At 39.5% G+C, this 17,103-nt stretch overlaps 1 protein-coding gene across 7 annotated transcripts in view; it reads right to left on the bottom strand.

Annotated features, from left to right (window-relative positions):
• The window catches only part of ATRN (attractin), a 168,261-nt gene that overhangs the window by 103,070 nt on the left and 48,088 nt on the right, over positions 1-17,103 (bottom strand). For all 7 annotated transcript variants that reach the window (XM_047851704.1, XM_047851706.1, XM_047851707.1 and 4 more), the window contains exons 5-7: positions 12,748-12,953; positions 11,462-11,630; positions 873-963 (exon numbers count right to left, since the gene is read on the bottom strand). In XM_047851704.1, coding sequence (XP_047707660.1) covers positions 873-963; positions 11,462-11,630; positions 12,748-12,953 — 466 coding nt within the window. The remainder of the gene's footprint in view (positions 1-872; positions 964-11,461; positions 11,631-12,747; positions 12,954-17,103) is intronic.

Here is a 17,103-nt window from a genome sequence, read left to right as displayed (position 1 = left end):
AGGAAAAGGAGAAGTTCAAAACCTCAATATTATTCTTAGCTTAAAAAGTGCTAGTGAAATACACCTTTCAGTGACTTATTAGGAAAAGACCGGAGAAAGGAACAAGATAAAATGAAACAAATCATATTCTGTATCTCCCAACACTTCACCACTGTTCTTGGACTTCCTCATACAAGATCTCTAACGGTATAAAATGTGTTGGGAAGATAAAGTTGAAAAGTTCCCTTATCCTACCATAAACCACAAAAACAAGGAAATGAAAGTGATTATTCAGTTATATTGCAAGGTGGCTATTCTTGGCTAAACTTGCTAATGAACATAAAAACTAATTTATACAGTATAAAATTTTCACCATTTAGTACTATAATCATAATACCCCAGTATAATTTGAGTCCATTAAAATCTCTCAGGTTAAATTGGTTTCAACTTTAATTTCCACTTACAACCTAGCCAATTAAATAGCTCCCCATACCCCACGAATAGTAAGTTTTCCCCCAACTAAAAACCAACACTGACGTCAAAATTATAGAGACAGAGAGTAGAATGGTGGTTGCCAGGGGCTGGGGGTGGGGGGTGGGGGTGGGATGGGAAGTTACTATTTAGTAGGCATAGAGTTGCAGTTTTACAAGATGAAAAGAGTTACAGAGATGGATGGTGGTGATAGTTGCACATTAGGCATGTATTTTATACCATTGAACTGTACACTTGAAAATGGTTAAGATGGTAAATTTCATGTTATGTGTATTTTACCACACTAAAAAAGATTAGAGACAAAAACCCAACATTACATAGCTTTTCAATCACATAATACAATAAAAAGTAAGTGTGGAAGACTTGAGTTTCTAGCTTAGTACAGAGTGGAGACATTTTACCTTGTATAATGCTAAAGAATGGCCATATCTAACAACCACATTGTTCACAGAACGGTTCAGGGCAAGCCACTCCCTAGAAGCAAGGTCATACCTACAAAACAAACATCATATTTTCACCCAAATGACAAAACAGAGTATCTTATACTTTTTTATTTGTGATATAATACAGTTTGGAGACGCTAATTAAACGTGCCATGCATACAAGAAGGCACCTCTACAAACAAACAAACCTAACATCTGGGTCCATGGGGGCATATCAGAGCTTGGGAAGCAAGGCTGGGCTGCACAGCCCTAAGACGAGGAAAAAAATCTACTGGAAGTTTCTAATGCTTCCTGAAAACCTCTCTACACGCAGTCTAAATTACTTGCAAGTTGCATTATACTCAAGGGACATTTACTGCCATAACTTCTCTTTCATTTAATCATGTGAAATTGAAGACAGGTACTGAAAAAGGAATGGTAATTAAGTAAAAGAAAACTCCCGACTTTTCCTTTACTTTATCTAATTGATTTTTTTAAAGTCGTATTTTCAAGGAAGCTGGATTATCATTTAACATTTCAATTACACTTATGGATTCATTTAAAGACTTTTAAAATACAAGCACTAAGTAAACATCATTCCAGACATTTTTGATGCATATATATAGAGAAATACACTGACAATATATATTTATACAAAGGGGATCATGCTACAGTTGATACTTTAAATAGTGTCAATTTATATATAATTTAATAGAAAAAAGAAGTCAAAAAGAAACCAATGATATTGTTCTACTTTAAATAAATGTTTATTTTCTATGTTTCCGTGAATAATCCAAGTTTTTTTTATTATGAAAAATTATTATGTAAACAAGAAAAAAGAAGAAAGTTTTATCAACAAAGTAGCAAAAAAAGGAAACAAATGTCCACCAATAGAAAAAGGATTATGTCTATATAATAAAATTATAGAATGAAAAATAAATACACTCAAACAACACATTCTCAACATAAATGTCAAAACAATCCTAAGCTAAAAAATCAAACTGCAGAATACTGTTTCTATAATGGCTAAAAATAGAAAACTTATTAATTATAATATATGTTCATATCTATCAAAAGTATAAAGATGTGTATGTGAACAAACGATACAACATCAGGATACTGATTATCTCTGAGATGGGGTGGAACATGTGGGGATCTTTAATTATATTAGGAATGCCTTATTTCCTAACCTAGGTGGTGTATGCATTAGTATTCATTATTCTTTTCTAAACCTTTCCTTTTGTCTTATTTTATACATGATCTAAAACAAAATGGGGACCTTTACTGAATAATATATTAATACCAGTTATTACTTTATGTGTTTTTTAAATATTCCACATTTTAAAAAATACATGAAAAATTACTTAGAGGTTGGATTCACTTTAATTTTTAAGTTACATACAAAATTAGGTTAATTTTGGACAGAATCCATTAACTTCCTGCTTTGAAAGTTGAAAACCTTAGCACTCACATTTCCTCCCATTTTTTCTCCCAATTTTTGTTATGTAATTTTTACACTGTCCCAGTTTGTAACAGTCACACTCCATTCTGTAACTGTGATACCATAGTTCTTTAGCACTGGATCTGTATTTTAGCTGAAGCAATCTCCTCACCGTCCCCTTACCACAACTTCTCCTTGAGTCTTTAATTCCTAATTTTGCTACTGAGTGGTTTTTTTTTTTTCTAGTGGAGCTCATATGTCCTCCTTTCCCTAAATTCTCTCATGTTTAAGAATACCTGCTTGGGGGACAGCTGGGCGACTCAGTCAAGGTTGGGTGTCCAACTTTGCTTCAGGTCATGATCACACTGTTCATGGGTTTGAGCCCCATATTGGGCTCTGTGCTGACAGCTCAGAGCCTGAAGCCTGCTTCCGATTCTGTGTCTCCTATTCTCTCTGCCCCTCCCCTGCTCACACTCTGTCTCTCTCTCAAAAATAAATAAAACATAAAAGAAAAAAAAAAAAAAGAATACCTGCTTGCTAGCTTTACAGCTGAATGACATCTTGGCTGGGTATAATATCTTGGGCCATCCTTTCTTGCCTTTAGAACTTTGCAGATGCTGCTCCCTTGAAAAATACTGCAGTGAATGTTGCTATGGAGAAGCCCAAGGCTAGTCTGATTTTTCCCCCTTTCATGTGGCTTGCTCTCCTGTTTGGAAGCCTCATTCTCATTCTCTCTCCTTCTCCCTCTCTCTCCTCCTTTCTCTCTCTATTCTTTTTTAAAGTCACACTATTATATTTTACTTAGGTAGAAATAACTAAAATCCATCCAGGGTAATGTCTTTACAAAATGGACGGCATACCACTATAATACTTTTATGGAGTTCTGGTTGTGAGAGGTCTTTCCTCAGGACTGGCATGGCTTCTAAACATACTAATATACTTAATGTTCTGTCTGTAAGCTTGAAAGAGGAAAGAAACAGAGAGAGCCCAAACCCCTAGATGATTTAATCTACTTCTCTTTCAAATGACACAGAGGGTGCTCAATCTGTATCTTATGCATTTTGTTCCTCATAGTCAATGAGTCAGCTCAAGAGCCTGTCAGAGACACTAAGGTACTGGCAGGTCCCAGTAACCTGGCACAGATGAACAAGCCAAAGTTCTTATGTAACAGGCTGTGACTCTTTTCACAGCCCAGAAAAGCAAACGCAAGGCAAGAACAATATTGATGCAATAAAACAGAAGAAATTCCAAGCACTAAATAAATTCTTCTGGGAGCTCAGTTCAAGATAACAGAATATTGAACAACTAGTTCTAAGACCTGGACACACAGATAAGCAAAGACAAACTTCAGGAATTCAGAAGCAGGTGTCTTTCAGAACTGCAGCCATCTCTCTCACAAACCTCTCCTTGATGGCTGCTATCACAATGACAATCACAGCACAGGCCACAGGCTCCACCACCCACAGGGTCCTGGTATTCCAATCACAGTGTCTGACCATCCGAAGACCATGGCAAAGGCTCTGTGGAGGCTGAACGTGAGCCCAGCCAGAGGAGGCACAGAACTACCTGAGAGGCTTTCCATCCAATAATTTGTCCTTTATCCTAAAAATTCAATAACTTGATCAAATCAGGTCTTGTTGAACAGCTATACAATTTTCCTGAAACCTCTTGTTCTATTTCAATCCGTTTGTCCTATTTGTTAGGTTCTTTTCTTCAGCGACAGCAATTATCTTTATATTGGATCTCCCGTCTTCCATGTGTCTTTGCTTTTCTAATTATTTCAACCTGTATTCGCTGGAATGTCTATAAAGCTGTCAGTAATTCAATTTTCTTTCTAGTTTTTGCTGTATATAATTTATTTACATTTCCTTAAATGTGTAATCTCCCATTTCATCTCGTTGTTGTTATTTTCCTGTCTCTCAGTTTGTTTTTCTGAATTCAAATCCTCATTAAGTTGACGTGCAGCATGCAGCAGCTGGAAGGAATCTCCTTATTTTTCCTCTATGATAGTTGACAGCATTTACAAGCTGTTTTCTTCCTCTTTATTTTTCCATCATAGAATATGATGTGTTAGCTACAACATCATTTCTTTCATCTTGCTGGTGATTAGACATTGCCCTCCAGACATTTATAAAGTGTGGGTGACTTCTTAATTCTTTTTCTGGAATATCTAAGACAAGTTATCCTTCCATCCTAGCTTTATTGTGAGAGCTGGTATTTCATCTTCTATCCACTTTTCTGAAGCCTGAGGACATGCTGGGGCTCAGATGGAGGAGTATGCAGTCTATTAGAATAAATTACCCAGACTCTGCTCTCCTCTGAGATTTTAAGTGTCCTACCCCAGTGGTCAATGCATATCCCAAATTAAAAGAAGCCTTGACTTCTGGACAGAGTCAGCCATTCAATTGATTTTCCCTCTTTTCACCCAATCCTCCTCAGCAACAATTTCTAATTTCTCTGACTCTTGAATTAAGAGGGTGAAACAACAATGATACTCATTCAGTTTGCTTCTTTCAGATTTGGGACTATTTGTGAGAACTCTCAGAATCTCACCCACATGGTTTCTATGGGGTAGAACAGGGGGTCAGTCTTACTGTTTCTGTGAATCTGTTTTAAAGTTTCCTGGGGGCACCTGGGTGGCTCAGTCCATTAAACATCTGGCTCAGGTCATGATTTCACAGTTGGCACAAGTTAGAGCCCCACAATGGGCTCTGTGCTGATGGTGCAGAGCCTGCTTGGAATTCTCCCTCTCTTTTACCCCTCCCTTGCTTGTGCTGTCTCTGTCTCTCTCAAAATAAATACACTTAAAAAAAAAAAAAAAGGAGTTTACTGGATTAGGTATTTGGTTATCTGCTACTCAATATCCTACTTTAAAAAAATTTTTTTTTAATTTTTAATGTTTATTCATTTTTGAGAGAGAGACAGAGTGTAAGCAGGGAGGGGCAGAGAGAGAAGGAGGCACAAATTTGGAAGCAGGCTCCAGGCTCTGAGCTGTCAGCAGAGCCTGATGTGGGGCTCAAACTCACAAACCACAATATCATGACCTGAGCCGATGTCCAACGCTTAATCAATTGAACCACCCAGGAGCCCCACGCAAATAATGTTTTAAAACTCTTTTTTGCTTAAGGGAAGAAAATTCAGTGATAAAATTTCAATTGGAAATCTTAACCCTGGAGACAAAGACCAAAATGGGCAACATAATGACATAAAATGGGCATTGCTTTTTAACACAAGTTAGAAGTTTTGGGTTAACAGGGTTGTGGGAAAAATAGACAGTAAGTTCAATTGCTGAAATATGGTTATGTAAGAGTATAAATGATGATTAAGTTTATAATGTAAGTTCCAGAAACACTTCTTCTAAAAGGAGTCACTATATTTACCTTTCATGAGTTAGTAAAATTGTATTTGAAACTATATTAATATTTACATGAAATACATAAAGCTATAAAAATCATGTTCGGATCAAGTACAAGAAGAAAAAATGTTACAATCTAAAAAACAAATGTGGCATATAAGGTACACCAGTCAAATAAAAGCAAGAGGTGACATTAATATTTCTAGGAACAGATATTTGTGAAGGAAGCAAAGAATTCATTTACTCTCCCACTCACCTGGTAAATACTTATTTAAGCTCATTCTATGAGCGAAGCCCTGAGCTGAGTGAGCAAACAAGGTCTCTAACCATGGAGAATGTATAATAGAAAAGGCAAAACCTGAGAAGCACAAGGGGTACACGTAGCATTAAAAATGATGAACGCTGCTCTAAAAGAAATGACAATTCTGAAAAAGAACAGGGAGAGCCTGTCTGAACTGGATGATCATCAGGGAAGATCTCTTGTGGGACAGTTAACTGAGATCTAAAGGGTGAGAAGAAAACAGCCCTGGGGTACAACAGCAAGAAGAATCTGGATTGAGGGAGGGGTGAGCACACAGAGAGTTTTAGACAAACAAAGAAGGCTGGGGAGGTGGGAAAGGAACAAGTTGAGTCTGGGAAGGTAAGCAGTGGTCAGATCAGGTAGGCCCATTATGTCCAATGGGAAAAGCCACTGATAGGTTTTAAGAAGGTAGTAAATTATATGATCTACACTATATTAAAAAAATCATAACAGTTGGTATTTAAAAAGTGAATTAAGAGGAATGCATGGAAACACGTGCTAGGAATCTACTGCTAAAGCTTAGGTGAGAGATAGTGGCAGGCTGGGCACAGAGAGGAAAGAGTGAATACAACATGTATTTAGTGGGCTCCATAGGAGATTAGGATATGAGGAGGTGAAGGAGAGGAAGTATCAAAGTCATTCCCAGATTTTTTGCTTTGAGAGACGATAATGCCAAATACAGGGGTAAAAATCACATCAATGGTAGAATACTTGACTCTCATAGTATCTAGTATCATAGCAGAAGAGACAATCACTTTCAGACCTTTAATTTTACCTTACTTCTCAGGGCAGTGGCACTAGAAACAGTGAAAAACAGAGTGGGGATAGATTTTAAAAGTAGAGCTAACAAGGGGCGCCGGGGTGGCTCATTCGGTTGAGCGTCCAACTTCAGCTTGGGTCATGGTCTCGCAGTTCATGAGTTGGCCCCCCGCGTCGGGCTCTGTGCTAACAAACAGCTCAGAGCCTGGAGCCTGCTTCAGAATCTGTATCTCTCTCCCCCTCCCCTGCTCATGCTCTGCCTCTGTCTCTCAAAAATAAATAAATGTTAAAAAAATAAAAATAAATAAAAGTAGAGCTAACAATGTCTGCTGACATATGGTAGCAGACAGACACTGGGGCGGTGGTCTTCATGATCTTGTCTTCTTGGTATTCATGCCCATGTATAATACCTTACCTTCCCCTCCAGTGTGGACAGGATCTATGACTTGCTTCTAACCAACAGAATGTGGCAAAGATGGTGACATGTCATTTCCATGATATCCGTCCTACCAGCAGACTCAGTCTAGAGAGTCTCCTTGTGACCTAAAGAAGCAAGCAGCCACACTAGGGAAGTCAAAGTGATAAGAAACTGCGGGCGGCCTCTAGGAGTTGACAGCAGAGTCTACTTGACAGTCGGCAAGAAGCTGGGGCTTATAACCACAAGGAAGTGGATTCTGCCAACAGCCCTAGTGAGCTTGGAAGTGGACTTTCCCCCCAGCAGAACCTCTAAATGAGAACAAAGGCCAGGTGACACTATGATTGCGGAGTACCCAGTTAAGCCACGCCCAGACTCTTGACCAGCAGAAACTATGAGGTAATAAATGGGTGCTGTTTTAAGCTGCTCAATTTGTAGTCGTTTGTCGTGCAGCAATAGATAACTAATATACATACTGACATGGGATGTGAAAAAACAAGAAGTCAAGGAGGGCTTCCAAAATTTTGGGGTTAAGCAAATAGAAGTATGAGGTGGTCATTAACTGAAATAGGGTCATCTGGGGCAAGAGCTGGCCAGGAGGAAAGATCAGTTTTGGACACATACAGTTTAAGATGCCTCTGAGATAGCCAAAAGATTGAGATGTCAAATAAAGAGGTGGAGATAAGGGTTCAGATGAAAAGGCTAGGATGCAGACATAAAATTGGGGGTCACCAACATAAAGGCCAAGATATTAGATGAGATCACCAGGAGAGTGAATATATACTCTCATGGAAGAGGGCCAAGAGCTGAGCGCTGGGACACAGCATCATTCAGAAGTCAGTCCTCTGAAGAAGAACCGGCTAAAGAGACTGCAAAGGAATAAATAGTGGGAACAAATATCAGGAGATTGTGGAGCCCTGGAAGCCAAGGGAAGAAAAGGTTTACAAGAGGAGGGATGGACTAGTTTTATCAAATGTTGGTGAAAGACCAAGTAAGATGAGGACTCAGAACTGAATATTTAAAATTCAACTCCTTGGTCACATTAGTCACATTTCAAGCGCTCAATAACCACAAATGGCTAGTGACAGTGACCCACTGGGCAGGCTGATGTACAGAAACAGAGGACAGAATAAATGAGCACAGATGTGGGTAATGGCTACATGTGGTGGTGGGAGTTCGTGGAAGTTCTCTTCCGATAACTTTTACCTTTCAAAACAGAAACAGGAAGCAAGGTAATTGGCTGAGAATGAAAACAGGAGACAATGTGGTAGAGATTTGAAAAATGAAGAGAAATATGATGCCTGAGCGGGAGAATGAGAAAGACTGGGGCAAAATCAATGGACTGTGAACCCCTGTGGGAGTCCAGGATTGCTGGAGTTCGCCCAACTTCTTGCATGTACATGCATGTCTTCTGCCAAATTTAGGCAACTATCAGCCATAGTTTCTTCAAATACTTTTTCAGACATTCTCTCTTGCTCTTCTCCTTCTAGGACTCCCTGGTGACAGAAATGCTAAGATTTATTGTTATAGTCCCCAGGTCTCTGAGGCTCTGCTCATTTTTAAAATACTCTATTTTCTCTCTGGATGAGATTGAGGGACTTCTGTTGTTCTACCTTCAGATTCACGGACTCTTTCCTCTGTCCTCTCCATTCTGCTGTTGATACTGTCCGCTGAGATTTTTGTTTTGGTTACTGCATTTTTCAGTTCTAAAATTTCCATCTTATTCTTCCTTATATCTTCGATTTCTTTGGTGAGACCCTATTATTCATTTGTCTCAAGTATGTCTATAATTGTACACTGAAGCATTTTTATAATGGCTGCTTTAAAATCCTGTCAGATAATTCTATTATCTATGTCATCCTGCTGTCAGCAACTCAACTGCTTTTTTTTCATTCGAGTTGAGATTTTCCTGGCTCTTTGCATGAGAAATGATTTTCGATTGAATCTGAACATTTTGGGTGTCATGACATGAGCCTCCGGATCTTATTTAAATCTACTGTTATAGCAGGCCTCCTCTGTCACCCGAGTGGGGAAGAGGGAAGGCCAACTCATTACTGCCAGGCTCCCCACGTGGTCTCCACTGACATCACATGGGTGAGGCAGGCCTCATTCTTGCCTGGAAGAGAAGAAAGGCCCAGCTCCTCACTAGGCCTTCTCTAATACTGGCAGTGGGGTGGGGGTGGAGGGTTGCAGCACCTCACCACACCCTGGCAGGAACAGAAATCTAGACTCTACACTCAGACTTTGCTGACAGGGATGAGGGTGGGGCCACAGTTCTTTCTGTGGTGTTTGACTGCAGCAGAGTGGTTATTTGTGTCTTACAGTTTTCTGTCTTGCTGTCTTGCTAAGCTGCCCTCTTCCTAGTCGTTAGGCTAGAGAGAACAGGTAGGCTTTTTCTTGAGGCTTTTTCGGCTTGTGTCTATTGGCATTTTCAGATTGCTGCTTTTTCCAACATCAAATCTGGGATATATGAGACAAAAAGAAAACCCATGGAATCTACTGTTACATCATTCCTTGGGTCCCGAGGTCCCTAGCCAGACTGCCTTCTCCCTCCTTTTCACAGTTTTCTCATGTTTGTTTTATATATAATGTCCAGGGTTTTGAACTGTACTTACCTTCATTCCTTTGTGATTTTTAATAATTTCTTTTTTCATATTCTATTACTAAAGGAGTTTCTATTGTGCTTACTTACTGTGTTCCTCCTAGGCTCGTCTTTAATTTTGAGATACTTTAAAATTCTTTCCTAACTTCTAGCAACTCATTTCTGGATTTTTCTACTTCTGATTCTACTGTTCTTTCATATCTCGCATCATTGTCTTCCTGCATTTTAGCTTGTCTGGGAATTCTAACTTACCATTTTCATCAGTTTGGAGAGTATATTTTTCTAGTACGCTTTCACGTACAAAGGGGGGGTTATCTTACTCCTTGGTCTCTTTATTCTATGTTACTTTAACTTTTATTTTTCTAGGTCATTAATAACTTCATACATTTTTTTTCTGTTGCTCAATTTTAAGCAAAACTAGTTTTTTCCCAAACTTGTACAGGAGGGGCCTGGGTTAGGATTGACTTCTTAATTTCTCAGCTCTCCAGCTCACTCTTCTGTTGCTAACAGTGTGTGTTCAAACACATGGCAGCTTACTTGTTGAACTATCCTGGCTCTGTTCACCTCCCTGACTGTTATCTGGACACCCTTTTCCTTTTTTTCTATTGTCACTGTCCTGTTCAATTTGAATTCTATTCCCAGTGGTTTCTCCTCAGTGTGGAACTTTCTCCTGAAAAGAAAATCTGCCTAGTTCATTTAGAGAGCTAATAAGGCACATAAGGATCCTAATAAGGATCTGAGCTAGCCCCTTCAGATCCTACTATAGATCCCTTGTGCTTACCCAGTACTAGAATATGCAAATCTTTCCAGCTCCAGCTGCTGTTCTCAAAGCAGCTTCTTCTAGGTATACTGAAGCCTGTCAGTCAGTCCCTTGCTCCCCTTTGCTTATTCCTACACAGATGGCAATACCACACAGGTTCTGGAGCTGTCAATGGGTTAGCCCCACCCATCTGTGTAGATAACTTCTGACCAAGCTTTGTTTTGTTACTCATGTGTTGTTGTTGTTTTTTTTTCCATTTTGCTATCCTAGTTGCATGTGTGCTTTAATGACTACTTGGGGGATTCAGAAACTATGCCACTACTGCCATAGTTCCAGAATCCCTTAAAGAACAGATGCTGGGTTTTGACAATCTTCATTAATAAAAAATGCCTAGAAAAAATCTCCGGGGCATAAAATCAGCATGAGTACATGTTCATAAGTTTCTCCCCAAAGTCAATCTTCATAACTAACTTCCTAACTCCACTGTGATAATATATATTCTCCTTTCAAGATGAACAGCATGGGACCAGCAGGAGACCTTGAACACTGGGTTAAGTTTTAGACAATAGCATAATTTCCTCTAGAAAACTATAAATGCAAACCATGTGACCTACAGATAAGCTAATTAAAATAAGAGGTAAAATAACCCCCAATTTTTGTAGAGCCCCCCCCCATGTGTACCTAAAACAAAATATGAGAGATGGTATCTAGAAAAGATGAATTACTACTTATGATAAAAACACATTCTTTGTGCCTCCCACCTTCAAAAACTAAGGATATGTCAAACAAATTCTGGAACACCACTACCAAAATATTAACAGTGATTTTCTGGGTGATGGAATTACTGATGATTTCTTTTCTTTTTATCTCTACTTTATAAATTTTTGAAATGGAAAACTAGTCAGCTTCTTGCAAAAATGTTTAAAACAACTTACGCTAGAACCATGTTGTAATCTGAGTGGTTGAACATATATCCTCCAACAACCCACATTATATTTCCATTGACCACAGCTTTGTGAGAGGCTCTGGGGAGCTTTAGGTTAGAATATTCCTCTCGAGTCCAAAATGACTGGTTAGCTGGTACAGGAATTGAACATCCAGGACCTAATAAAACAGAATAAATTAGATTCACAAAATGCAGCTTTAAAATTACTGCATTTCAAGTTTTAATCATATAAATGTAACAAATATCTAAAGTATACTTAGTTTTCCTTTAGCATCTAAATATCAAAGTCCTTTAATTCGTGCTTTCAATTCATTCAAAGCTAGTGACCAAGGGTCATCTCCAATAAAATTGAAAATCACACACTTTTCTAATTATGACCTGACCATATCCAGGTTAGGATTTTTTAGTAATGAAATACTTGCTTAAGCAGCTCTCAGAGGAAAGACCGGACAAAGGAATTATTAATTCAAATGAAAAACTTTCAGACTAAAATTTAAAGACTAGTCCCAGGAGTAATAACAGAAACTATCCATTTCCTGGAAAATCAAGAAACTCCACTGTTGGGGGTGTGGCTCCTGCTGCAAGCTGTGCACAGTGGGAGGTACTCAAATACTTCAATTACTTAACCCTTTGATGTCGGCCAAACCGCACAAAGCATTAAACAAGCACATTTCCTTTCAAAATAAAAGTGCTTGGTAGAAAGGGTAATGTATAAAGAAAATTACTAAATCAGTAACAGCTGTTATCATAGATTCCCTGAAAGAATTTGCTACAATTTCTTTAATAATCTCTATCTGCAGATAATTCCACTCACTGACTGTTTTAGGATTCTATTATATAATAGACCCCAATTTTTTTTGGAATTTATTGAAAGTATCTGAGAGATACCATTACTATTAGTTTTTGTCCCACCTCCCAGCTTGGTTCTCTGCTATGTCTTCTTAAGGTTGAGACCAAGCCCTCAAACTTTCATGAATGAATTGCAAAGAATGTCAAACCCCTCCACAATTCTCAAGAGACCACAACCACACATCTGTGAAATTCAAAGATTTGTAAGAATCTGAATAAAGAGATGCAAAAACTTAAATGCTACATATTAACATATATTTTATATATATATATATATATATATATATATATATATATATATATATATATATATTAACATATATTATATATATGGTATATACCCAAGGAATAAAGTCAATGTAGAACATAAGGAACTAGGAAGATGCGGTAAACTGGAAGAAGAGCAAAGATAAAAGAAGCTCCTACCCTGCCAGTCTGGGAAGCAGGAGCATCCTCTGACATCACTTGAATTGCAAATGCCTCGACCAGGGAAACCACAGTCCTGTATACAATGAGGAATGTCGCATGCTTCACCTTTCCAGTTTTCAGAACATTCACATTGGACAGTGTTGCTGCTATTACTGATCTTACATTCTCCTCGGCCTGAGCAATTGTTCGGACACATGTCAAAACTAAAAAACAGTTGGGGAAAATTAAATCAACACAAAGCAACGCTTCAATTAATTCAGCAAAACTTCTGCCTACACAAGGTTTAAGACTATCTGTCACTGGCTCTCCAGTTCATTCACGAGCATAACGGCAGTACTTACCTTTCAGCCAAAGTGGGGTCACTCAACACTGCATAACTAGGGCATATCAACCCTTTTGGATTCTCATAAGAAGAGACAAGTTAAAAAACTTACTTAGGGAGAAGAAATTCTTACAAAATGTCCACATTTAACTTCTCAAGGGTGGGAAGACTATGCTGCTCTTGGTGGCCCCATCAGTGACGAGCATTAGGAAATGAGGTTGCAAGTTTGGAGGAAAAGGATGAAACAAACGGCTAACGATACATTATACCATCTTCATGACACATATACCTCTGAGAGTTCAGAGAATATAAGATTATTGACCAGATTGGTGTATTTAAAATTCCTCAGTAAGTTTATCTACTCATGTCAGAGAGAAGAAAAAGGAAGGACCAGTTTCACTCAACAGCTTAACTATAATGTGTCTCATAATAACATGACTTTAAGATAACTGTATTGTCAGCATTCTGAAAAGACATAATTCAGATTTTAAAGGAGGGGACAAAAACCAAACTATCAAGATACTTTTAAGAGTACAGATTTCTTCTAAGGCCTATACAGAAAACTAAAAAGAAATTTTGCAGCAAAGCATGTCAGAAAATTAGGAATCAGCTATTAAAAACAAGCTAATTAGGGGCACCTGGGTGGCTCAGTGCATTAAGTGCCCGACTCTTGGTTTCGGCTCAGGTCATGATCTCATAGTTGGTGAGTTTGAGCCTTGCGTTGGGCTCTGCGCTGTCAGTGTGGAGCCTGCTTGGGATTCTCTCTCTCTCCCTTTCTCTCTCGCCCTCCCCTGCTTGTACTCTGCCTCTCAAAATAAATAAATAAACTTAAAAAAAAAAAAAGCTAATTAATGTTCACACCTACACTGAAATATCAGTTTATGACGTATTTATAAAATTCTATATTTGTATACAGTATTTTAATAATCTATATAATTATAATGAAAGAAATGTGTATGCCTACTTTTGAAGCCCCAGTAAGCTGATTAAGTACACAAAGTATTTGGTTAGAAAAGCTATGGGGCGCCTGGGTGGCGCAGTCGGTTAAGCGTCCGACTTCAGCCAGGTCATGATCTCGCAGTCTGCGAGTTCGAGCCCCGCGTCAGGCTCTGGGCTGATGGCTCAGAGCCTGGAGCCTGTTTCTGATTCTGTGTCTCCCTCTCTCTCTGCCCCTCCCCCGTTCATGCTCTGTCTCTCTCTGTCCCAAAAATAAATAAACGTTGAAAAAAAAATTTAAAAAAAAAAAGAAAAGCTAAATGACATTCTTGTAGGCCTCTACCAAGAGGTGCCTACTGTCTCTCTGTAATAATACAAACACGGAAATGAAGCTTCAGTTTCATCTTTTTCAAAAAAAAGGCCTTTGGGGTGCTTGGGTGGCTCAGTTGGTTGAGTGTCTAACTCTTGGTTTTGGCTCAGGTCAGGATCTCACAGTTCATGGGTTTGGGCCCCTGCATCGGGTTCTGCACTCACAGTGTGGAGCCTGCTTGAGATTCTCTCTCTCTCCCTCTCTCTCTGCCCTCCCCTGCTCACACACACTCCCTCTGGCTCTCTAAATAAATGAATGAATGAATGAATGAATCTTTTTTTTTAAATTCTAAAAGAAAAAGGTCTTTGCAAGGCCAACAGTTTATAAAAAATAAAGTTTAAATTTCAGATTGGACTTGTTATCGTAAAATGGCTACAACAATCACATTTCGTTTTTCTAAAAGGCCTAAAATAAAACTGTAGTAAAAGCACTGCCATGCCAGTGTGAGTACCCCTGTGCCTCACACCAAAAATATGTCAAATTAGAATTTCCTACTGCCACACTTATTAACCATGTACAAGGGAATGGCACTCAACCAAAATCTAATGTTGCTGAAAAATGAAGAGAAGGGAGTAACCCTTAACGCGTTTTGAACTAAAGGAGGGAAAATATAACAGCCTCTCTTACACCTCAACTTCCCCACTCCAGTGCCCTTAGGCAGAGGTTTATCTCATGTGCCAAAAATTAACTGTGAGCACTCTCTAAAGTTACATAAAATCTCAGGGCGCCTGGGTGGCTCAGTCTGTTGAGCATCCGATTCTTGGTTTTGACTCAGGTCAAGATCTCACAGTTCGTGGGTTGGAGCCCTGCATCAGGCTCCACAATGACACCAAGGAGCCTGCTTGGGATTCCCTCTCCCTCTCTCTCTCTGCCCCTCCCCCACTTGTGCTTGCACTCACTTTCTCTCTCTCTCTCAGAATAAGTAAATAAACTTTAAAATTAAATAAATAGGAGTGCCTGGGTGGCTCAGTCAGTTAAGCATCTGACTCTTGATCTCAGCTCAGGTCATGATCTCAAGGTTTGTGAGTTCAAGCCCCACATCGGGCTCTGCGCTGATGGCATGGAGCCTGCTTCAGATTCTAGCTCTCTTCTCTCTGCCCCTCACCTGTTTGTGCTCTAAATAAATAAATAAATAAATAAATGTTCCATAAAAATCTCAAAACACAAACATCATTTTTTAATCTCTGAAAAGTGACAGTGGCAGGTAATAATACATCAAAACATCTGTTTGTATGTCTAAACTGGAGTAATGAGAAAAATTGGTCTAATTATCTGTGCTTAAAATATGACTCAGAAATAAAATGAAGTGTCAATTTGTGTGAAAATAAAATATAACTATTTTTTTCTTCTTTTAAAAGAAAATCAGGGAACATCTAAGTAGCTGTGGGTAGCCAGTCTCAAGGGTCCCCCAGCTACGGTCAGACCAAAGCTAGGATTCAGTGCAACTTGAGGATGCCTGTAAAAAGAATAACAATGTTTTATGTATGTGTTTCTAGGCATTCTTCTGGGAATAAAGATCATCGTTTTATTTGGCTTTTCAAAGGGTCTGGAACCCCTAAAATGGTTTAGGACTCCTTTTTAAAGAACAGAGATCTTGGAACCAAGAAGCTATTAAAATTTAGGATAACCTCAACCTTCCTTCACTTAACAAATAAATACTAATTCTGGTCTCCAGGAGAGATCAAGGCTCCCTTAACCAATCAGGGTAAGAATAACATGCGTTTCTTGGTCACAGAGCTAGAACTCTCCAGTGATAGGGCAAAGGGTTTCCAATGTCAAGCGGTGCTTGAATTGTGCCCCCTCCAGGGGTGCTCCCTCCCTGGAGTTTCTCTTCTCCCTCAAGGCTGCTATTATGAGGGGGCTTGCAAGAGCTAAGACTGTGCCTAAGGACCTACAGGGAACCCAGAACAAGGCCTAGTTGAATGGCTAGAGCAATACTACTCAGAGTGTGGACCATGGGTAGGCAGCAGCAGCATCACCCAGGAACTTATCAGAAATTTGGATTCTCAGGCCCCAGCTCTGTTGAACTACGGTTTCTGGATAGGGTTCAGGAATCTGCGTCTTAACAAGCCCTCCAGGAGATCTCAGTGCCATGTGCAGTTTGAAAAGCCCTGGCCTAAGGAGATGCCTGGCTGGCTCAGTCAGAAGAACACCTGACTCTTGATCTGGGGTTGTGAGTTTGATCCCCACGCTGGATGTAGAGATTACTTAAATAAATACTTAAAAAAAAGAAAAGCAAAGCAAAGCTCTGGCCTAAACCTCTCCCCTCCCCTTTAGAGCTGAGTGTCCCACTCAGTGCCATGGCTTTCTAACCTTCCACTGTGAACTGTGCCCCCACCAGGTCTCTGACCTTACCCTCCTCAGCTAGGGTCACCTAGGGCCCCCTCTGCTTACCCAATCTCCTAGCTGTCAGTTCCCTCCTTGAAACTTTCTTTTCGGAGCTTCTGTGACAAACAGCGCATTGGCATTCCTCTTTCCCTTAGCTGCTTCTACTGCCCCTCTCCTCACTGTGCACTTGGGCCCATAAGCCAGTGAGTCACTGTCCGCGTGCCAGTGACTCCCAGATGACATCCCCAGCTCTGGCAGCTCTTCTGGGCCCTAGATCTGAATATCAATGTCCTGCTTACACATCTCACTTGTACCCAACCAGACTCATCAGTCTTTCCCCTCAACCTAGCCTTCATGCCTGCCTGGGTCACTAAAAATCACCTTGCTAGTACTGTGA

Source organism: Prionailurus viverrinus, chromosome A3 (assembly GCF_022837055.1).
Source record: "Prionailurus viverrinus isolate Anna chromosome A3, UM_Priviv_1.0, whole genome shotgun sequence".
Taxonomy (NCBI): Eukaryota; Metazoa; Chordata; class Mammalia; order Carnivora; family Felidae; genus Prionailurus; species Prionailurus viverrinus.
This window is presented reverse-complemented; position numbering and strand designations above follow the sequence as displayed.